The sequence below is a fragment of the Platalea leucorodia genome, assembly GCF_965183815.1.
Source record: "Platalea leucorodia genome assembly, chromosome: 24".
NCBI classification, from domain to species: domain Eukaryota; kingdom Metazoa; phylum Chordata; class Aves; order Pelecaniformes; family Threskiornithidae; genus Platalea; species Platalea leucorodia.
The window spans coordinates 679,690-703,083 of record NC_138846.1 but is presented as its reverse complement, the minus strand read 5'-3'; the positions used below and the strand labels follow the sequence as shown (position 1 = coordinate 703,083).

The 23,394-nt window shown below is 48.3% G+C and overlaps 1 protein-coding gene across 4 annotated transcripts in view; it reads right to left on the bottom strand.

The window, feature by feature from the left end:
* Positions 1–23,338, bottom strand: part of SMG5 (SMG5 nonsense mediated mRNA decay factor) — a 28,342-nt gene extending 5,004 nt beyond the window's left edge. For 2 of the 4 annotated variants that reach the window (XM_082333265.1, XM_082333268.1), the window contains exons 1-15: positions 23,173–23,338; positions 16,213–16,311; positions 15,458–15,581; positions 14,605–14,761; positions 11,417–11,506; positions 9,993–10,082; positions 9,014–9,092; positions 8,315–8,440; positions 7,794–7,862; positions 5,591–5,799; positions 5,309–5,446; positions 3,520–4,221; positions 1,495–1,664; positions 1,135–1,210; positions 256–431 (exon numbers count right to left, since the gene is read on the bottom strand). In XM_082333265.1, coding sequence (XP_082189391.1) covers positions 256–431; positions 1,135–1,210; positions 1,495–1,664; positions 3,520–4,221; positions 5,309–5,446; positions 5,591–5,799; positions 7,794–7,862; positions 8,315–8,440; positions 9,014–9,092; positions 9,993–10,082; positions 11,417–11,506; positions 14,605–14,761; positions 15,458–15,581; positions 16,213–16,311; positions 23,173–23,249 — 2,382 coding nt within the window. In that variant the 5' untranslated portion in view covers positions 23,250–23,338. Of the gene's footprint in view, positions 1–255; positions 432–1,134; positions 1,211–1,494; positions 1,665–3,519; positions 4,222–5,308; positions 5,447–5,590; positions 5,800–7,793; positions 7,863–8,314; positions 8,441–9,013; positions 9,093–9,992; positions 10,083–11,416; positions 11,507–14,604; positions 14,762–15,457; positions 15,582–16,212; positions 16,312–18,502; positions 18,521–21,006; positions 21,117–23,172 lie in introns of those variants that run through there. The other 2 variants (XM_082333266.1, XM_082333267.1) reach the window with 2 other exon arrangements.
* Between the last annotated feature and the right edge of the window lie 56 nt (positions 23,339–23,394).

Genomic DNA, 23,394 nt, shown 5'->3' with positions numbered 1-23,394 from the left:
CTGCGCTTCCTTTCATAATGACTCCGGTGGGAAAGGGAAGGCAAGGCAATTTTTTGAATGCTGATTTTTGGATAGACAGATGACTGCAGCAACCACCAATAACATGAACCCATCTCAGACTTCAAAAGTTTGAATCAGTTTGGGGTCTTTTTTGACAAGAAAGAACTAGAGCTTCATCTGCACAGCTAAGACAGGCTGCACCTCCAGAAAGCGAAACGCAGCTTGGGCCAGGATTCAGGATTTCCCCTGACTCACCTCCTCAATTGCTGAGAAAATGGGCCGGTCCTGCTCGAAGTTAAACCTCTTGTGTGCGTTCTTCAGAGGGGGAAGATTTCGCAGGGCCACATCTTCTGGGAGCAGCAAGTTGGCTTTCAGGTCTGGGAGCTCTGCGCCACTCAGAACATCCTTGACTTCATTACATAGGGCCAGCCCTGGAGAGGACGGAGGGGAAGCACAGCAATATACGGTGACTTAAAGAGGAGAACTGCTTTAAGGCCCACGATCTGTAATATCAAGGGCAGAGGTTTTAAATTACACGTGTACTGTCAGCATGTGTTGAAAGAGGAACAAAAAGGCCATCCACAACAGAAAAAGTAATTGTCCCAAACAACCTGCTGAGGCACACCACTTCAGAAAAACCGTCGTTTGGAGGGTTAGCTTTCCCATTCGTTCCAACAGACAAGTGTCCCCGTTTAAACTATGCTTCTCATGAACCGTGGGGATCTTTAGGCTGAGGTCCAGGGCACATCGCGAGCATTTGGAGCTTCGTAACTAGTTTCCACGATTGCCATGACAAAATCATACCTTTACTTATGGTCTCGACAGTCAATTCCAATCGTGTCGGCCACACAAGGACTTCACGCACACAAGTGCGAGTGTTTCAGTATACTATCAGCCATATACCGTGCATTAATAGAGCCAACGTCTACAGGACAGTATTTAACTGGAATGGTGTTTAAACACAAAAACAACACATGCATAATGTCGCTTCCCATTGTGCTTATAAGCAAACTGCTTTTTTTTTTTTTTATTTGCTACTGGCAAATCTCACACCCCGGGATCTATCACACACCACGGAAGTGACTGACGACTAGGCTTGCTGAAACATCACATTGCCGCTTCCTTCTCCAGTACCTGATTCCTGCAGGTCTGCAGCAGAAGGCAGAAGGTTCAGGAGCACAGACAGCCTGTTCCACAGGCTCTGAGAGCTCTGCAGGAACAGAACACAAAAGGCCACAGAAAATGTCAAGACAGATGTATGCAATAACCAGGCCGCTCGGGCTTTCCAGCGCCTTTCACAGACTTCAGAATGCTTTCTGAAGAGTAAACTTCCCTACAATTCTTAGGTCAAAATTATCTTAATTCAGCTGGTGGGGTATTTAACATCACCTTCTGTCCAGAACTGGGACAGTAGCTTCAATATGCCCTTAGCATCCCAGCCCAGGGGAGGTGAACAGACGCAGCCTTGGACCCAACACCGAGCCCGGTTCCCACCTGAGCACACATGATGATGAGGTCCGTGTTTGTCCTCAGCCAGTCCAGGAACACCTTGACCGTGAGAAGCAGCCCTTCGTTGGTCACGATCTCTAGCCTCTCCTGAAGGGATCGCTCATTCCTGCAGGATTTGTTACTTGAAATGCTTTCCTCAGAGTCGGACACATCGTCTGGAAAACGAAGGGAAAAGCAGGATGGCAGGCATTAAACCCCTTGAGAAGCCAGGCCCGACTGGTATGAGAACAGCGCTGGGTCGGTAAGAGTCGAGTTGAACTTCTCAGTGCCTCCACACATCCTCACAAAACCAGTTCCCTGTCCCCTGTGATGCTGGGAAGTGTATCGCTGTTGCATTTTCTTCTTTGTAGGGAGAAGATTGCTAAAATCTCCCTGTGAAAGTCTGACAAATGCCTTAACCCCTGGAGCAGCCTCCGAGACGCTCACTAACAGAGCGGGGGGAAGCGGCGTGTGCCGGCACAAGGACCGTATCATTTACTGCAGAGAACAGAGCCAGCCGTCGCTGTTTAGGACAACGCGCACCAATCTTTGGGCTAAGGCAAGAGAAGAAAATGGTAGGGCTATTTTATGAGCCAGGGCCCAGGTGATTTTAAATACTGAATATGCTTTGCAGCCTTGTCATTCTACAGACCTGAGGATCTCAAAGCCACTGCCGATGAAACTGCAGGCTCGCTACATGAGTGACCTGAGGTCAAGGGAGCAGCAAGCTGGGAATCGAGGACATATTTTGCTACAGTCCCTCATTTTAATTCCACAGTCATTTCTGCATATTAGCACAGCAATTATCATTCAACAAACCCTCAGAATCAAGAGGGAGGAAGCAATTTATTCAGAAACCATCCCTGATAAGAGCATTAAGACCATTAAATAGCTCGAGTTTTGAAACAGCATGGCTGAGGCAAGGAGAGCTCAAAGCTAAAAAGCACATGGGTTAATTCATTCAACCTGGCTCATTCAACCTCTCATTTTCCACATCTATAAAAGTACGTGGCCACACTATTCAAATACGTTCCTAGAGCTGCAACATCTGCGTAACCCATTGAAGGAAAATGTTAAACAGACCAAAAATCGTTTGTTTCTTCCTTTACCCCCATCTCTTTCAAGTGGCTATGAAGCAATGCCGGGAGCCAGTAAACATTAACATGATCTAATATTCCCCCTTCAAATCCTGGCCCAGGCAAAGCCTGAATCTTGCCAGTGCTGCAGGCCCATTGGATTTGGCAGCACGATGCAAACATGTTTCCTTGCTCCAGGGAAGCTGGGAGGAATGACAAACAAGACCAAACAGGCCCATGTGGTTTTATCTGAAATACAAACAACTCCCTATAGTGCCTCAGATCTCCCTTTCAAGCTGGTTTTTTTTTTCCCAGAACATTACTCAGTGGTGTAAGTTGCATGGTAATAGAGACATCGCAGCTCCACCTGCTGTGCATCTGCAGTTTGCTTCAGCCCTGAGCACGCAGCGAGGCCGCGTTCAGAGGGTCACAGAGCGAGGCGCTCGGCTCCTCTCGCATGCGCCTAGGTCACATCTTGCAGACAAGAGCTTTGCAGAGTTGATAACCCGACATCTCGTGGAGAACTGCCTGGACCACATCTGCACTGTCCCTCACCAGAAGCGCTGAGAAATGTCTGATTACAAAGATTTCACGTGGGAAAAAGGAAGATAATCCAAATTTTTACTACCTGCTGGAATTATCCTCTGTACTATCAGAGCTGCTCAGCATTTCGCCTGTTGAGCGGAACAACAGACAACCCTGGCTGGCTGCAGGTGTTTCCTTTGCTCAGCGCGCATATTCCTGGATGTCAGGCAGTAAGAGTAAACCTCCTCCTTCAGGAAACACCCAGCCCGAGACCTGCCCAGTACTTGGGCAACCTCCTCCTCCAAACCTGGCTGAAGGAGAACTTGCCCCATGAGAAGGGGTGGATTTTAGCAAACAGGCTGCTACAGCTTGCAGTTTTCTACACAGAACTGCAACAACAAATATTTTGAGCAAGGTTGCTGATCCTTACCTTGCTCTGCCAAGCTGGGCTTCTCCAGATCTCCGTTGACACATGGCTTGCTTTCCATGCCATCCTTCAAGACGGGTGGTTCACTGTTCGGTTTCAGAAGGATGTTGCTGAAAGTGGGAGCCAAACGAAAGCAGCGTTTGGTCTGAAAGAGCTGGGTGGACATGGCCTGGAGATTACTGGCTATGCTTGCGTCATTAGTGCTCAGGGAAGCTGGCCCGTTGACTGCTGGATCCGGAGCCTCAATTTTAGAGATGCTCGGGCTCTTGGAGTCCCCCAGCCCACTGCCATCCACACAGTTTTTTAAGGCCTCTTTGGGCCCGCTTTTGCCTCGGCCGCTTCCCTCCTCACCCGGCTCATCCTCCATGTCCTCCAAGTCGGACCGAGATTCTTGGCTGTTCATGTCAGAGTCCGTCTCCACATCAAAAGCAGCTTCTGCTTCCTCGTCACTCTTCTCCGAGCCACTTTCCGAGCCATCACTGACCTTTGCGGAGCCCTGGCTGGAGTCAGAGTCAAAGCCCTCGCTCAGGTCACTCTCATCCACCTTCTGGGGGTGGCGGCGGCGACGCAAACAGGAGAGGCGGGAGTATTTCTTGCTTTTCTTGCAGTCATTCTTCCGTTGTGCCTCGCTGGGCTGGTGATTGGCCAAGTCAGCTTCAGCCTCCTTCTCAATTGAGTTCAATGGCTCCCGTGGCTCCTGGTCATCTGCAGGCATTTAAAATGAGACCACAAGTTAAGAAAGTCCCGATGTGTCACGCAAGCTGCTTGCCAGCCCTGAGCCTGGCGAACCAGTAGTGCAAATTTCCATCGCTTCTATTAGCGTCTTCAACCAGAGAACAAGTAATGGCAACCCGAGAAGAATGACTCACTTTCTAAAAGGCACCCAGAAAGACTTGGGAAGCCTGGATTCCTACTGCCCAAGCTGTGCTGCTCCGTTATCAGGCAGGCTGAATGCTGCCAGACCAGCATAAAATACACAGTTGAATCTTAAATCTTTTCTCCAGCTTTCTACAGTCCGAGAGCCAAGCGACCCACCAAGCAGGGCAAGGGCATGTGCCAGTCAGCTTGACTTAACCAGCCACTCCGCCCTGTAACCAGAGCTGACGTAATCCCTTCCTTGACCAACGCGCTGACAGCTTTTCCAGCAGCCCTGTGTCACCCTGGTAGCTTCAAAACCCACGCAGGAGAGGAGTCATTCATTGTTGGTTTTGACCAAGAAAACTCTAGTCTTGCATTCTGTGAAATATTACAAATCGAGAGTTTGCAGGGGAAAGATTCAGCAGTTTTATTCTCTGCTCAACAGGATCCCCCGGAAACTAAAGATTTGGTTTTGTCTGAACAGAGGTGAGGTGCTGCTGAGCAGGGCCTGCCTCCCTTAGACACTGCTCTGCCCAGGTGTTTCCCCTGAGATCATCTCCTCAGTGGAGGAGAAAAGAGTCCAGTAAATAACAGCAAATAGAAACACAGAAAATAAGAACACCGACTGGGGTAAACAGATGATGAATGAGCTGCCGAGAGATACAGAAAGATAACTCCTTACCACAAGGAAAGCAACATTTTCGTCCTGTGATGATTCTGATACTCACAGAGAGCATCTAAGCGGAGACTGTCTCAGCAGATTACCCATCTTTGGGGATTTCAGCCCAGCAGTCAAAGATCAAGATGCCCCTAACACCACTCAGGCACTACACTATAAAACCCATGCCCGGGAGATTTAGGAAAGAAAAGTAAAAGCCAGCCCTACAGGCAGGCAACTGGGGAGACCCAGCTTATACTGTCTCTGTTCTCTTACCTGTGCCATCACTCTGAAAGGCTGGGACTGGATTTTCCCCTTCTTCTAGCTCTGCCTGCAGGCGAATATTGACGTGGTTGATCAGGTGAGAGAAGAGGGCCAGCGTGAAAGCGATGGCTGCGCTGTACTGCTTTGAACCTGCAAGAAGACAGCGTAATGAGGGGGAGGAGACTGACCACGAGTCCAAAACATGAATGCCGATTAAGACAACATCTTAAGCCTAACTGGACTGCTGAATGTTAATCACTAAATTGCTGAATGGCTGAATAAAGCACTGGTTACCTGCTCTCTTGAGGCTGTGAACACTCATAAGGCAGATGATCACCATGCGAAAGATCAGGAGATCGGGAAGGAAGGAGTAGCCACTCTCATACTCTTCTTCATCTTCACTAGTTGAGCTCAGATTAGGAGGAGAGGGCAGGTAGAACAAGCACAGGTTGAAATCCTCCAGCACAGACTGGCAGAGAGATGTCAGCTCAGAATCCAGAGAGCTTAACAAGAGGAAAAAAATAAACAAGAATTATTGTTCAAGACTCAAGCTCCTGGCAATGTCCGCACGGAAACCGAACCAAAACTGGCAGTTAGGCTGTCCTTTACCACTAGACAAGATGAAGCACCAGGGAACATACTGCAGGCAACAAACAGCTAGGAGAAGCAAGCGAGATGAATCAGATTATGTTTTCCTCTCCAAAGCTGCTAATACTAAAGACAAACGATAACTAGAGCACCTCTCTGCAAAGAGATGGGTCACCAAAAAATACAGGACATTTTCCCTGGGAGCTCAGGCAGTAGCCATTAAGGGCACTTAATGGGTGCTTGTGCAGCACCCATAATATATAACATATAACATAACATATAACAGGGCACTTCAACACTAAAGGCAGCAGCAGTTTCAGCTGCACTGCTCAGTTAAAGGATTACATTGCAGCGCGCAAACTGGGGACTCAACTTTTCCTCCTCCCGTGGCTCTAACTTGCAGCCCTGTAAGAATATTCCAAAATCCTCTGTAGCTATTAGCTACTTCAAAGGAAGCACCCCCGGTATTCAGTATAACGGGCTACGGGAGTCTCCAGTTACGAAATAAACCCATCTGCAAGACACCTAGCAAATCCTTTTCAGGGGGCAACGTGCTTGGGAAATTGAAGTAATTTCCAATTTTCTTAGGCGCTAAATGGGTGTTAAGTGGATATTAAATGAGCCTTGAAGTTCCACTCCGGTATAAGCCAATATTTGAAAGCTAATCCCATACTGGGCTGCATTAGCAAGGGCACAGCCAGCAGGTTGAGGAAAATGATTATCCCTCTCTATTCGGCGCTCAGGAGATGGCATCTGGAGCGCTGCACCCAGCCTTGGGGTCCCCAGTACAAAAAAACCCAACCAAACAAAAAGACCCTGACAAACTAGACTTAGTCTAGCAGAGGACTGTCAAGGGGAGCAGAGAACATGATGTATGAGAAGAGGCAAAGAGAATCAAGTTTGTTCAGCCTGAAAGAGAGAAGGCTCAGGGGGTATAATCTTCTGTTTTCAGATGCCAAACAGGTGGTTATAGAGGACTGAGTAAGACTCTTCTCAGTGGTGCACAGCAAAAAGAAGGGAAGCGATGGGGACAAGCTGCAGAAAAGGAAAATGAGGCTAGATATAAGTTAAAAAAAAAAAATTCCACAGTGAAGGTGGTCAAACACTGGAAGGGAGACCAGAGAGGTGTGGAATCTCTGTCCTTAGATCCATTCAAAACTCAGCTCGATGAGGCTCTGAGCAACCTCATCTGACTTCACATTGGAATCTACCTTCACAGTGGACCCTACTTTGGGGGAGGACTGGACCCCTAAAAGGTCCCTTCCAACCTAAACTATTCCATGCTGAGTTTAAGGGTAGCCTGTGTACAAGCCCTTCAAAACACCTGCTCTATTTCAAGCAGTAAGAGGTTAATTTACAATCACCTGAAAACCTCCCAGCAGAGACAGAGAAAATCCAAGGGAAAAAAAAAAAAAATATCACACAGCTGTACAAAGCTTTCCATTTATTCTAACATGAACGGGTTATGCTATTTTTTTTTCTTTGAACAAGGTATTTGGTTACAGATTTCCAAATGCAATGAACAGCCCTGCACACAGACAGTGACTCTTTGCTGCCCTATCAGCCTAAATTCAGTGCTTGCCAGGAAAAAGCATTCAATGACTGAAGAAGGCAAGAAAACACCAAAGGCACAGTAGAGCACAGAGATGAGCTGCCAGGCTCAGGAGTTCAACATTCACTCAGCTACTGGCTTGATTTAGCCAGAGTCGCGAGGTATTTAACCCTTTGGTATTTCAGCCTCCCTCGGAAGACAATCTTCTTCACTCTCCCTGCGAGGTTAGAAGTCTTGGACCTGTTGGCAGAAAGCCTCAGCACAGGCACTGTTATCCTACAGCGAAGAGTCTCTTCCAATTCTGAATGCCCGCTCCCGTGAGTTATCAATACAAGATATAATCTGCCGTAACCTTACCTGCTCTTTGGCTGCAAAAGACTCTGCAGGTACATAAAGCTCACCAGCAACCTTTTAATGTCTTTGCCTCTAAAAAGATTGAGAAGAAAACACTGTAAAGCAGGTACCCCGTCACAGAGATGGACTAAACTAACAGAGCTCTATTAATAGGTAAATCAGGTCTCAACTGAAAACTACATTCTGATGAAACTGGAGAAAAAAGACAGCTTATTCACTTTAACTGTCACCAATATGCCTCCACCCTCATGAACAGTCACCAGCTCCAGGGGAGAGTGAGAAAATCTCTCACCTCAAACTCTACACCTAGCCAGCATTTAGCTTTTCTCCCGAAATTATGACCCGAAAGATCAAGAATGGGATCTAGACTGGGGCCCTCAAAACTCTGGGAACAGTCGCTGCCTCCAACGGGCCATCTACCAGTTCCCACTTTCCAGAAAGACACCACCCTCAACCCAGAGGGTGACACCGGTGGCATTGCGAACCCCCAGCCTGCACCCCTCTCCTTTTCTTTTCCCTCTTACCGTTTCTTGCTGGGAGACAACTTTCTGATTTCACATTTCTTCAACTGATGGTACATTTTGGCTGCTTTGTCATACAGCCGCTTCAGGTTCCCATAGGCACCTTCAAAGGACACTTCAGACTGGATACTGAGATACCAAAATAGAACACATCAAAAGTTACTTTGCCACAAGGTTGCTCACATTTTATGGCTTTAATTCACTAAAAAGTTATTCAGGCATCTAAGCACGAAGACAGGTACCCAGTGCTTTTGTTTGAACACGCTGGGCTACTTAACTCCCACTCACGTCTGCAAAGCCTACTTCAAGCTGCACCACAGCTCCATCTGCGATGTTTACACACCTTTACAAATTCGTGCCTTAAGGTCACGTTCAGGTAACTGAATTCCACCCAGCACCTCCGCTCCCCTTCAAACCTGCCCCTCTAGCTCAGGCTGAGGGTCTCCGATGAAACCCTGCCCTCCAACTGCAGCCCCGCACGTGTATTTTAGCAACCAGCGTGACAGTTTGGTTTGACCAAGGCTCGCTCTTATTATCAGTCCTGCTCAGGGGTGAAATAAACCCACCTCTCTTCCCCCTCCCCTCAAACTCATCCACTGAAAACAGTCACAAGTCCAAAGTCAAGGAGAAAAGAATTGGGCACCAGCAACTGCAGCGCACTGGTTCTCTGTCCAGAAAGCCAAGATCCTCACAGACACTCACCAGCGTAAGTAGCAATAGGTAGCCTCCACATTGTAGTACTTGCTCCCTGCCAACGTCCCCAGCTGGTTAAAGGGCATGCCTGTCATGAAAGAGAGGGGCAATGGAATTCACTTACAATTCTCCTGCTAGAAAGCAGATCCTTTCCCTCTCACTACATTTCCACACAGGAGGGAAGCCAGGAGACACAAACAGTAGTAAAGCTGCAGTACAAAGGTCTGGACTACTCCATCCTTTTGCCACCCAGTTTGGTTTTTTTTCCCCCCCTGTTTTACAGGGCTTTTAGATCCTCCCCACCTTCCTGCCAGTTATCTACATCAGAAAGCAGAGCAAACAATGCCTCCTCCTCTGTATTAATAACTCCACGGCCTTGACTCTGTATTCCTCTTGACATAGACGTCATCTTATCAGCATTTAAGAGCTCTGTTCCAGCTCACTGTAGTGCATAAATTTTTGTCACTTATTGGTATTTGGGATCAGCCTATCAAACAACTCAGAGCTCTGCAAAGGCAGCACAGAGAAAACATTTTTTCTGGAACTGCACACTTTTTGCGATAAGACAAGCCCTCGACTCTTGCCACAACGTGTTCTCGTAAGGTAGTCACTTCTGAAGGAGAAAGCAGCGTGTGAGGTTTTTTGGCAGGGGGGAAGAAGGAGATGACCAGTAACGCTCTGCTTCTGGCAAGGGAGAGCTGGATCTTCCCTTAGCCAGACAAGCACAACGTTACCGCGTTCGTGGAAGTCTGAGATTCTCCGAGGTTATCAGGTGAGGTCACTGGTGAAAGCACTTTTGCTTTAACTCCTCTCCTTGGCTTGCCAGCAAGAGAGAGATTCTCAAAGAAGGAAGTCATTTTAACCAGACGATAAAACCGCTCCTCTCAGCAGCAGGATACAAACCTGACCAGCGCAGTATCACAGAGTATTGTTTTTAGGTTGCGGCAACATGATTTTAATGACTAAAAATTCATGGTAACTCACTCACCAATTTGTGGTGCAACAGAAAGGGCTTGATAGTAAAACCGCTCAGCCAGCAACTCTGTGTCCACACCTGCCAGTTCATTCTGATAGCGAGCTGAAAGAAAACCACACACACCACACATCAGAACCCAGAAGACAGCGTCTTCTCTTCCCTTCTGCAGAGAAGCACAGCTTCCCTACAGATTAAAAACACCACAAAACTAGAAATACTGGCCAAGTCAACAAATCCATCAAAGAACTGCTCTTGGCAAAGCACAGAAACGTGCAGGGCGTGCCAGGCCCATCTGAAGCGTTTTTATTTTAACTGCGCTATTCCGCACATCACAACCCCTGCCGTTTCAGGCAAAGGGGATATCCCTCCACACTTGTGGCAGCATGTAAGCAAAAGGAAGAAATTCTTCTGCTCCATGTGTTAAGTGCTGATTCATTTATCCTTGAAATAACTCAGAGTTGTGCTCCATTTTCCAGTACCTCAGACTATATTCTACTACAGCAGAGTGCGAAATCTGAAGCAAGTCAGCTGACCTAATAAAAATACCTGGCTGCGGATAGACTGGACTTTATTCTATTTTTTTTTTTCTCTTGGACAACAGTAGGCATTTTGGAAACCTTAGGTGAAAGCATTATGAAGAGGTGAGCACATTTCTCTCCCACCACCAGTCAGGTAAGTCATTCTTACTACCCCCGTAAGACATTTATTTGTAACGCCGTTTTTAGGCTGATTCACGCACGACGATAATGCCAAACAGCTTTCAGGAGCTTGAAGGCTGCTGCGTGTCAAGCACATTTATCCGCGACACACTTCAAATAGCTGTTTTTCACACAGTTACATGTTTTCTCACTGCCTTCACTCCCACATGTTCACAATCAAGCAAGAAGCTGACACACTTACCACACGCTTCAGGAGGTCGTGACTGTGGGATAGACGCGTCTGCTATAAAAAGGACGACACGCAGCCAGACACAATCACAAAGAACCTGGGGCTTTGCAGTGGCCTACCGCTCTGGACTGATTCACAATTTTGCTTAATAAATCTGATTTTCAGTCACCCTTGCGCTGAGGACAGTGGCTCCGTAAGGCAACGTTAAAGCAAGTCTGAACTGAGAAGTCAGCCCACTTTGAGATTCCTTCACGCTGTCCGAACACCACAAATAAAAGCAAAGGCTTCCAGTCTTACACAGCCACGGATACAACTGTTTATCAATAGCAAACTCCTCAGCTACTTGCCCAGAAACAAAGCTTCCGCAATTTGCAGCGGTTCAGTCATCCACGAGGATTTCAGCCTATACCAGTCATTGGGAAACGTGTCCGAGGGAAACCAGCGTCTGCGAGTAACTACGGCTGGTGACTAACGACGGACTCAGCACTGCGCCGGCACCGGCTTTTTAACGTATTAAAGGTTGCCCTGAAAGACGATGCCATTCTTACCTAGATCTCCCAGATAAACCAGACATCTGTGACATGCCATCTGTGCCCACTCCATCTCCTTCTCCGATGCAGACACGGGTTTCTTGCAGCCTACATGAGAAATAAGAAATCACATACACCATTGGGTAAAGGCGGCTGGAAAGACACACGAGCAGCCTACGCCTCTGCCTGAGACACCCAACGTTTCACCGGATGAAAACAAAGACCACATGGTCAGACCACACTCTTGGCTGCCATCTGTGGCATCTTATAGCCCAGCACCGGTTCGCTCTTGTCAAAAATGTGGAAAATAAATGTAGAAAATACATGTAGACACCGATGCTCACCCACTCCCCCTTCAACTCCCTGCTGATTAGGGGCAGCGCGTGTCACTGCATCACGAACAGTCACCGAAATGACTGTCACTCAGACTTTGCCTACAAGGTATGCCGCAGAGAGCTGGCTCCGTTTGCACTCAGATGAGAGGACAAAGGCCAATTCCCGTCTACAAGCCATGTGATCGTGTTAACATAGCATTGAGCACAAGCTAATAAGGTCTGTTGAGAGGCTGGTTTTGTTAGCATGGCTAATGAGGCCTTTGGATAGGAGCCGGCGCAAATCCCTGGAAGCCAGAACAAAGTCTGAGCACACTTGCACCTGGCAGCAGCACACGATGTGGACGTACCCTCCCCGACACTGAAGATGGAAACAAACTCATTGTCTCAAGACTGAGATCTAGGTTTGGGACTGGCCAACCAAAACGGGAGGAAGAGAAGTAAAACAAGGAAAAATCAGCACAGCAAATCTGTGTTGTAGCCAGGGCAGCTGCAGTCAGTTAGGAAGAACGGCCTCTGGACAAAACTGCCGTTGCGTCCAGAGAAGGGCAACAAAGGTGGTGAAAGGGCTGGAAGGAATGTCCTCCGAGGAGCAGCTGAGGACTTTGGGCTTGTCTCGTTGGAAGAAAAGGAGGCTGAGGGGCGACCTCGTCGCTCTCTACAGCTTCCCGAGGAAGGGAGGTGGAGAGGGAGGTGCTGAGCTCTTCTCCCTGGTATCCAGTGATAGGACGTGGGGGAACGGTTCAAAGCTGCGTCAAGAGAGGTTTAGACTGGACGTTAGGAAGCATTTCTTTACCGAGAAGGTGGTCAAACGCTGGAGCAGGCTTACTGGAGAGGCGGTCGATGCCCCAAGCTTGTCAGCGTTTAAGAGGCATTTGGACAATGCCCTTAATAACATGTTTTAACTTTTGGTCAGCCCTGAATTGGTCAGGCAGTTGGACTAGATGATCGTTGTAGGTCCCTTCCACCTGAAATCGTCTATTCTATTCTATTCTGTACTGAACTTAAACAAAAAAAAAAAAGCAGTTCAGGCAGTGGGAAGTGTCGAAAGCAACAGGGAAAAGCTCCAGCCAGCTGATCTGAACTAACATAAGCCATCAAACATGACTCAGTTCCTAGGAGGGGCTGCTGCTGGCAAGCCCGTGCTTCCCATCTCCCTATCAGCACCTCCTCCCCAGCCAGCGGGGCCATGGTTCAGCCAGGGATCAGGAGGCAAAGGCGACCGCGTTCAGGCTTCCTCTCCAGAGAGCATTCACTGCCACCGGGCAGACCAGTATCGGGGATTCAGTCTAGGTTGTCTTCCTGTTGCCAAGGTCTTCCACCTTCTGGAGGAGAAAATTCCCTCAAGCAGGAGTCCCAAAGGAAGATTTTTAAGCCCGGTCCAGCCTGCAGTCTGAGTTGCTTCCCTCTTGGCTTAATTTAAGAGAGTGGAAGTGAAATGTGGAGGCTTAAGTGACCAGTGAGGAATGGCTCCCGCTTACTAACGGGCATTGTATGAGTGGCATTGTACAAATACGTGGCCATCAAATCTGCGTCCACATATGCTATCGGACCTATCCTCCCTTTCTTTTCTGCTTTGAATCCTTTTGCTCCTATTTATACAACCATCAAGTTGGGTCCACCCTAATTTGTAGTTCATACAGGATTCTTACATATCCATCTCTTGCAGATAGGCAAGGTTACATCTCTATAATCCAGTTATACTCATCTGCTGCAGCCTTTTAATTAAAGAGCTTAAACACATTAAGAACCCTGAATAAGGGGAGCCTTTCAAATGCAATCACGCACCACAGGGTACAAACCCATCTGGAATGCGCATTTCGAGAATTTATTAATTCTGCAGCACCGAGATACATTTCTCAAAGCAACAGTTGCCAGGGACATCTGCCTTTTAAAACCGACATTTCAAAGCCGATCATGATACAATCATCTCCCAGAACTAAGAATAGGATACCAGCAACTAAAACATTCTATTGCTAAAGACACACTAACTTCTCTTATCCCCGTTTCTGCCATCCTCCCCCCTGCCAGCTTTAAGAATGTCAATTAAATCCTTGCTAATACAGTTGACAAAAGATACAGAGGCTCCGTTTCTCACCTGGACTCACCCAAACAGAAACGTGAGGCCCCTGTGCACAACCCAGGAGCAAATGTCAACAAACCATTACAAGGTAATCGAGGATGTGAATGCATATGCAGCCTTGAGCTGTTTCAAGCCCGTAAACGCTCTTATTCTTCCTCCCCTAATAGGCAAGATACTTCGAATTGCCCCGCATCTAAGGGCGTGCACAGAGGCGGTGACTGAGCCAGCTAACGTACCTCGCTGTGTTACAGGAGCTTCCTCCTGTTCTCAGTCCAAGATTCAACAGCAGTTTCGAAGCTACACGCAGCACAGCTAGGGAGTACGTGAAGGGAGCACAGACAGAAGGGGCACCAAGAGGAGAAGCAATATCTTACACCTAGCGAACAGGATGTCCTGACAAAAACCTGTTGATTTTAAGAACCTGTTCCCCCAATGGCCCATTTGCCTGCTTTAATTAAGCGTTTAAAAACATTCTGTACAGCCAGAAGTGCCCAATTTTCCAGAAAAATCTGCCATCACCAAACACTTCCTAAAGAATTTTCTAACAGCATTTTCTTCCTGTTAGAAACCCTTCTTTCTTCCTTAGTTTAGTATTTAAAAAAACAACAGAACAATGCCATGGAAAAGAGAGGAGGACAGACAGTCGGTTCTAAACAGATAACGAGGTAATCAGAAAAATAAAATTAAAAGATAATCTCTTGAATGCTGAAAGAAAGATGGACTAGCGCAAGGAGAAGCCACCTGTCTGGGATTCAGGCCTTACGCACGAGTCCAACACCCCGAGCACTCACCTATGAGAGGGTCCGTGACGTGCGTCCAGTCAATACAGCACTGCAGCTCCAGCTGATAGTGAGACTGAATGTAGAGGAGAAGGTGCTGGTAAAATCCTATGCCAGCAACTAAGTGAGTCCGGTACGCGCACTCCAGAGTGCTACGGCTGTGAATGTGCTGGAGGGAAGAAAAATGAGAATATGTTAACGCAGGCCGGGTAACATTCTAGGCTGGCCACCTGAGTTTTACCAGGTACGAAGCAAGATAGCGGGTAGCTCAGCTGTAATTGGTTTTGCACACTTCTGCACCTCCTCTTGCTCAAAAATGTTGTATTTACTAATGGTCCTAAAACCTAAAACGGTCCACTAAAAGTGGTATTTACTAACAGTCAACATCAAGAAGGAGAAATACTTGCTGCAGCAACAACTAAATAAAACCAAGGTGTCTCATTAGAGCACCTTCAATATATTTGGACAACCAGATCACCAGGAAGGTTCCTGGCATTAGAAAATAGCGTGAATATCGTGAGTGTTTTCCAGTGGTCAACTCTAGTAAAAACAATCAGCACTGACAAAGCCTCTTAAGCCCATCGTTCTACGTGGAGATGTACGCCTTCTGAAGATGGGAAGACAAAAATTAAGCAAATTATGTTGAAACATCCCCTGCAATGGCAGCTCTCTCAGCAGCTCGTTAACGCTTACCTGCCCACAGCTAGGCAAAAAGTGTGTGTCAGCTCCCCGATTACAATTCAGGAGTGCCTGGCTTCCCGCCCTGTGTTCAGACCACAACTTCTCCAAGCAAATAAAGCTTTTAACTTGGTCTCACCCATTGCGCAGCCAGAGACTTTCTCATGCCAGAGCCGTAGATACCTGCCTTTTTATTTGTTTTAATGAGCTGGATAACTTCATAGTAAACTTTTCTCCAGAGCAGTTCTTCTGCTTTTCTTCCATAATCCACTGGATGCAAGAACATCAGCTTCACACACAGCTCCCGCAGCCTGAGACAGACAGCAGAGAAGTCACATTGAGCTACAGCAGCTTCAAATACAGCTGCCACTACATAAGCATGGAAAAGGAAAATCTGAATTCATTACGATGGATGAGCTAGGCCATCTGGTGATGGTACAGCTTGTATCACTCCCACACAAGAGCATCTGGAAAAGCCATACCCCTGAGCGGTTATCTCGGCTCAGCTGGCCATCGGTAACTTCCTAAATTGCAGTAATGTCAAGAATTGTCTTGACAGCTTAAAAAAAATAGTAAGAAAAATCATCTCTGCTAGGCACCCTCTGACCCTGATAAAAGATTTCACACGCATATAAGAAGTTTCTTCACCGGTTTTTTACAGATAATTACAGGGAAGGCACTGGCCAACACGAGGACGACTTATTTGTATTACGACGACACCCAGGAAAGCCTCCAGCCACGGACTGTATGGTTAGGTGCTGTTCAAATACAGAGCTGAAATCTAGCCTCTGCTTCAAAAACCTGGAGGGATCGCAGGTCAACAGGTGCACCAAAAATCGAATAATCTGTAAAACTGCAGATTCAAAACCTCCACGTGCTGCTTCGCATGGATTTTCCCCAGCCAAATATAAAAAAGAAAACCAAGTGCCCTGCCCAACTTACTTGTTCCTCAAGCTGATGTTCTCTGGCTTGAACACTTCTTGATACGCGGCCTTATTACCGAGGATGAGATCCAATCGATGAACGGCCTCTACCACTGCTCTGCAAGGCAACACAGAAAGAAGAGTTTCGGAATAGCAGGTCATCTGGGATTACTTCACAAGACCTGGGATGCCTACACAGAACCACGCTAGCCTAGTTAATTCCATTATTAGCAAGCCGCGTTATACCACCACACAATATTAATGGATTTCCTTTCTGCACTCTATTTTAAAAAGCTTATGGAAAGAAGAAAAAAAAGCAGAGTTACATACACTGTAATGATTTTGCTGTGAATCAGCTGTTTAATCACCAGTTATCACTGCCTGCCTGGTCAAAAATGTCAATTATTGCTACAGTAGCAAAGTCAGAAATGTCTTTGGACACCTTAGCAACTTTTAACCTCAGCAATTGAATCACGCTACACATACACTCAGATTAATTTAAACGTCTTAAACTCGATGATTAGAAAATGGATCGATTTCTAACAATTACTGTTTTGATAGGGTAAGAGTCAAACCTCCACCAATTCCTGTTTCCTTACCAACTTGTCTATGAAAGAAGGCAACTCACGTCATTCTCATTTACCAAAACTTCCTGATCTTCGTTACAGTGATTCATTGATTAAAGCCCTTAAAGATCTCTCAGTGATAGGTAACAGAGATATTCAAAACCAGCCTAAAACATAAAATTTGTTCGAGATTTTTCCCCTGAAAGCCAGCTAAAAGGCAGACCAAGCAACCTCCAAACATCTGAGTCATGCAAAAAAATACTTCTGTGAATCACTGCCCAAGACTCTCCTCCTGCAGGAGGAATACCACACCGCGCGTAAAATCCCAAGCACTCAAAAGTTTGTAGCCGTGAACAAATCAGACTACGATTCCAGAGAAATAAAACCAGGGAGTTAGAGAAGCATGGGTGCTGACAGAAAGTACCCTTATCAATATCTCATGGACAGTTCGATAAAGCAAAAAAAAAAAATAATTGACCAGCCATGTTAAACCCTTCCTAGCAAGAGAGATCATCTCTAAACGTCTTTGCCTGTATTTGAGGTCAATAAACTGACTCCTGAAATTCACTTTTCCCAGCTGTTGACTCTACATGTTCGTCTTTAAGAAATACGTCCTCCAAGCCATCCCCAGCCATTAGCTATCAACTCCACAGGTACTTGCTCTCCCCCTCAACTTCACATCAACCTACCTGCCATTCCTCGTTTGCTCTAATACCTTTGCTGCTCCTACTGCTGAGCCTGCCGCACACGCAGAGTTGTTTGAACAAGAAGCTGAAGACAAGCAAGATGCATTGTAAATACAGAATGAGACAGACCTGATCAGAGCAAACTTCTGCAAAGCAGAACAGTTAGATGCTGCTACCAGCCCGCTCCCCCTCCCCAAAATCTCCATCGTCTGCAGAATGCAAACTCCCTCGCCAGGCTCGCAGCACGACGCAAGGACTGAGCCTTCTTTTCGGGCACAAATGGGCACCCGATTGAATACAGGGCACTCACACGGCACTTGCAAGTGAGAGCATGCAAAACCGTATGCTAAGGAGGTACGCTGAAACCACCACCACTTCCTTGAAAACTACAGATATTACTGTAAAGTAACTGACGGTTTCATATACCAGCCCCTTACTAGCAAGGCAAATCTCCTTTCACAAACCCACCACACCAAAAGGAACCTGAAAAAAAAAAAAAAAAACCAAAAAAACCAAAAAAACAGAACATTCAGGAGCTCAAAGAGCAAAATGTCCCATTTCATGCTATGTCACGGGAAGCCTTTCATCCAAGGGTAACTGGAAATCTGATTTGTTTTCAGTAAACCACAGAACCTGACAGAAGAAGAGAGGTCTAGGGAACAGGACTGTCTTACACAATGGCTTGGGAGATCAAAACACCGCAGAGATGAACCAACTTCTTCCTCGCTAAGCAGGAAAAAAACAAGAATAGAGCAAGAGACACACAAAAGTCTGCTGCTAACCTTGATATCCACAGCCACTTCTGCTCACTAGCGTCTTTCTCACATGGCCTGAAGGTCCTTTGCAAACTCTAACAACCCTCAACAGCAAGTAAGGCAAGCGAGTAAAACTCTTTTTGGTTTATAGGTAAAAGGCAGTAAGTATGAAGCATTCATCCAAGCTCACAGCATATTGGTGAGCAGGGGGAGAAAAAAAAAACACCAACAAGCCCCACATACACGTTTAGTTTCCCCAAAATAGATCTCCACAAAGCAGCAGGTAATAAACATATCCTTACTGCAACCTGTGATTAACGTCCTGTCGCTGTATCGCTCAAAGACTCTCAGCAGGGAACGAACAGCGTGGCTCACAGGGAACTGATTTGTTTCCTATGCAGAAGGGTGACCAGAAGAAAGGGGAACTGCTTTTTCATTTGATTCCCAGAGAGAAGTATAGCAAATCTACGATCTTCTATTCCCAAAATAGGCAGTCTCTGCATCTTCAAAATAGCTGTAAAAACGCGTTCACCGTGCAGCGAATCGGCAGCTGCTGCGTGCCTGACAGAGGCTTACATGTCCCTGACACCTCAAGGTGGGAAATGATTTCCCAGTGACTACAAGCAGCCGACACCTCGATCCAAGGACGCGGTCAGCCCTTAGGGTGGGAAGTCACACGTGCAGCGTGAACCCGTGCGCCCAAATCCTCACGTGCAAGTTAATTCGTACTGTAAGGCTCAACACTGACTCCTTCTTCAATTCAGATTCCTTTATGGGCACATGGTCCAGGTTCTCACTGCTCAGCAGCTCACAGGCCAAACAAGCCTCTATTTTTTTATATCTAAAAAAATAAAAAAGGGTCACAAAACCTTATCTAAGAATCCTCCTGAGTTCAGCAGTGACAGAAACACATCTTGATACTGTGCAGCATGACACCCATGAAATGACAGGAATTACTCAAAAAGCAGTTGCCAGAACCCCCTTTCCAAGTCGCAAGCAAACAGACAGCTATTTGGCTGCCAGCAGGATCAGTGGGTAAGAAATGTGATCGAGCAGTTAAGGAAAGCCTACTCACATGCACCAGGACTCAAATGCCTGCCAAATGTGAAGTACGGAAAAGTTTCCTTCCAGAGACTATCTGAGCAGGGACATCGGAGGGTATTTCAGCTTCCCGCAGGGTGGGAAGAATCCCGGAGGGCATCTCCCATACAGCCCTGCTTCCTACGACAGTCAGGGACGGGCACATGAAGACGCTGGTTGCTTCAGCTACTTTTTATGGGTTCATAAAGAAACAGAGCGACTTGAAAGCAGCAAGGTTTATCTTTTAGGATGCGGGTTGCTGAGCCGTAAGGCAGAAAGCAGACCCCACGCTAACATATCTTCTGATCAGCAGGAGCTCGATGGTGGTGCTGGAGGAGGCGGAGGCAGGAGTAAAGAAGAAACTGCGACGGTCAGTGAGGACCTGCAAGGATCCTACGTCGGCAGTGGTGAGGAAAGGGGACGCGGTGAGGACAAAAAGGTACAGGGGCCAGCCTCACTTCAAAAATGTTAGGAAACATCAACACAGGCGCTGTAGACCATGCACGGATTAAAATGCAATTTAGCGTTTGTGCCTTGGGTGGCTTGAGACCATGGGCTGAATTTTACTTAGCAGTTAAGAGGCCCAATTTCGTCCCAGTACCCGTTTTTATACCTGCTGGGTTTAAATGTTGCTTTCAGACAGCACATCAGAACCACAGAGGAGGCAAATCAGATGCCAGTCTATTAAAAGAACGAAGCACAGCACATCATGCCAAGCAGGGTGGAAATGGTCCAACGCAAAGTCCTCTTCAGCCACGCAGACACCGATCTATCCCTTTCCTTCTGTGCCATTAACATTCTGGGATGGGGCAAGATGGCAGGGAGAATTATTTGTCCTCTCTGTCTTTATTTAATACATCACTGCGAGCCACAGCCTCCGAGGAGTAAGACATTTCTCAGGCAAAAGAGCTGCAGCCATTCATTTGTATTCTGGCATGTGTCAGTACACAAATAATACTGCCCAGAACAAGGCTGGCAGACAAGAATAGGAACACAAAGCCCATGAGCTAATGGTTCCCCAGAATCCGGAAAAGAAATCGGTAAAATAAATCCTGTCACCCTATGCTAAAACATACGTTGTAAAACAGCACCCAGGATAATCCAGTTGCCACGTTCTGAGGTGAAACTTGGGGATTATCAGTCCAGGAAGACTGAAATGGAAAAGATCAAAGAGCATCCTACGAACAGCGACGGGCAACCTCATCTCCAAAAGGACGCTCCACTGGCCAACACACTTGCCAAGGACCGCGGAGACCCGAGCTCAACTCCCACTGCTCTCACAAGCAGACGCAAAGCTGATCCCACGCGAGCACAGTTTACGGCTGGGACTGTGACATTCAAACATCTGTGATTCAAAGGCACTGTTTAATCCCATGGCCAAAAGTTTCCAGAGACAGTCAGCCATCACACAAAGTACAACATGCTGCTCAGAGGGCGGGAAGTTACCGCTTCATCTAACTGAACTTCAGGCTGAAACAGAGAAGAATCGACAAGAGACTGTTACGGTAGAGAGCCTGCTAAGAGCTATCAGCTACGTAGCAAGAAAATCTGCGGCCACTGCAGATATTATAAATCCTGTACTAAAATCACAATACTTACTTCCAGCTAAAAGAAGAGCCATCTCTGCAGGAGTGTGGTTTTCTTTTTCTGCTCTAAAAATGCTATAAAGCAACCGCACACCTTATTCTGCCATAAAAATTTAAACAGAAAACAACCGCTTCCTTGCCTTGATGATCAATCCCGTGCCTGGTCAAGGGACGTTCACTTGTGAGCTCCAGCGGCGTAGCGAGGTGCCGCTCCTCAGGTGAGCTAAGCAGCACACGCATTCCTGGTCCACTGTGACCACAAAGTAAAACACATCGTAACCCACGACGAAGGCGGTTTAAACAAAACGCGTTCTATTTCGCAAGCAGGAGCACCCGCGTCCTCTCCGATCGTGCCCACCCCACCGCAGGCGGCAGTGGGCAAGACGTTACGCTGCGCTAGCTCAACCACCAGCAGATGTGGGAAGCCAGCTCTAAGATCAAATGGGGTATCTCAATGCGACAGCAGATACAGAGCTCCGCAGCCCTGGAGGCGCTTCCAGCACCTCCGCAGCCCACGCCTCCGGTAATCCAAGCCATTGTGTTTTATCACTGACCTTGCAATGAGAAAAAGAAACGCACCTAATATGACTTCAAAGCGGAGGGAACGTGCTTGTACGAAGCGCATCACGGAAACAAACAAATCCTAGTATCTACCGCTCAAAGCCGCTATTACTGCTTTGGGCTTTTGGGCAAGGATCTTGCCAGGTTTCTCGGAGGGAGGGAAGCCTTGCCCTGTTTTAGAGGAGGGCAGTGAGGTTCCACGAGATGAAAGGACATGCCCAATGTCACCAAGCAAGTCAGCAAGGCAAAAAGAAAATGGACCCTGACATAAAATCCATCTCTTGCCTTCGTCATTTTGCTCATCTTCACAACCACGTTGTCGCTGCTGAAACTCCGCTATGAATCTGCTTTACTGATGGAGAAACCGAGACAGAAGGGGACAATTTCTGGGCCACGCTCACAAAACAAGTCATCAGCAGGCAGAGGCCAGGCACCTCAGCCCTGCGGGGTTGAGCTGGCCAAGGCCATCATTATTTCCCGAATCTTGTCTTCTGACGCTATTTCCAACGTACAGTGCAGAGATGTAAGCGAGTGGACTCCCAGGGAGTGTTTCATTGGGTAGATCTGCAGCTAGAGCAGTCTTGCCCTCCATACAGCAGGAAAGTGCCGTGGCTCAAGCCCCTGCTCATCACACCCTCTTCTCCAGCACTTCCCACGTAATCCCTGTCTACTGCCAATGCCAGGGACCCCTTCTCCAGCCCCCCTCTCCCTGGATGCGCCCCGCATCTTGCCCTTATCCCACTGCATCCCCACACCTCCTTCCCCCTCAGCCCCCATCATCTCCTACCCCACCTCCCTGAATCCCGCACAACTCCTTCCCCCATCCCCCATGTCCGGACCCATCTCCCTGGGTCCCCTTCTTACCCTCCCGCCTGCCTTCCCCCCATCTCCCCACTGTTCTCCCATCTTGCCTGCATCCCCCACAGCTCCTTCCCCCACCACCCCTTGTTTTGACTCATCTCCCCTGGATCCCCCACACCCCTTTTTCACCAGGGCCGCCCCCCGCCCCATGTGTTGCTCATCTCCTCTGGATCCCACACAACCCCCTTCCCCCTGTTCCCTTCCCCCCAGCCTTCCCTAGATCTCCCCCTTCTCCCTTCCCTCAGCACTGCCTGCTTGCCCTGGATTCCCCCCAATTTCTCCACCTCAATCTTCCCTCAATTCCACCATCCCCTTCCCGTTTCCCCCAGTCTTCCCTAAATCCCACCATCTCCTTACCCCACCCTTCCTTTCCTGAATATCCCTCCAATCCCCTTCTCCCCAATCTCCCCTGGATTCCTCTCCTCTCCGGATTCCCCTCCAATCTCCCCTGGATCCCCCCCATCCCCTTCCTCCCCGTTAATCCCCAGTCTTCCCTTGATCCTGCCATCTCCTTCCCCAGCCCCCCTAAATCTTCCCTGGCCACTTCCCCCATCTCCTTCCCCTCAGTCTTCCCTAAATCCCAATCCCCTCCGCCTTGGTCCTCCCCGGTCTCCTCTGGGTGTCGTCGTCCCCCCCCATCCCCTTCGCCCCTCTCACCCCCAATCTCCCCTGGACCCTCCCCATCTCCCTCCCGCCCCCCCAAGCTCCCCCGGTTCCCTCCCCATCCCCTTCCCCCGGGCCCCCCCGATCGCCCCCAACCGCCTCCGGACCCCGCCCCGCCTCCTGCCGTCCCTCTGGTCCCCCCAGCTCCCCCCGGCCCCCTCGCCCCCTTCCCCGCTCCCCTCACCCCTCATCCTCCCCTCCCCCGCCGCCCCTCTCCTCACCGGTACAGCCGCTTGGTGTGCAGCACCTTGGCCTCCGGTTCGCCGCTCTCACCGCTGGCCCCGCCGCCCTGGCTCATGGCGCCCGGTGAGGGCAGGGCAAGGCAAGGCCCGGCCGAGGCCCTCCGCCCCCTCAGCACCGGCCCCGCCGCCCCGCCGCTCCCCGCCGCCGCCGCCGCCCCCGGCCCCGCTCGGCCGCCATGGCTGCGCGGCTGCCCCCTGCCC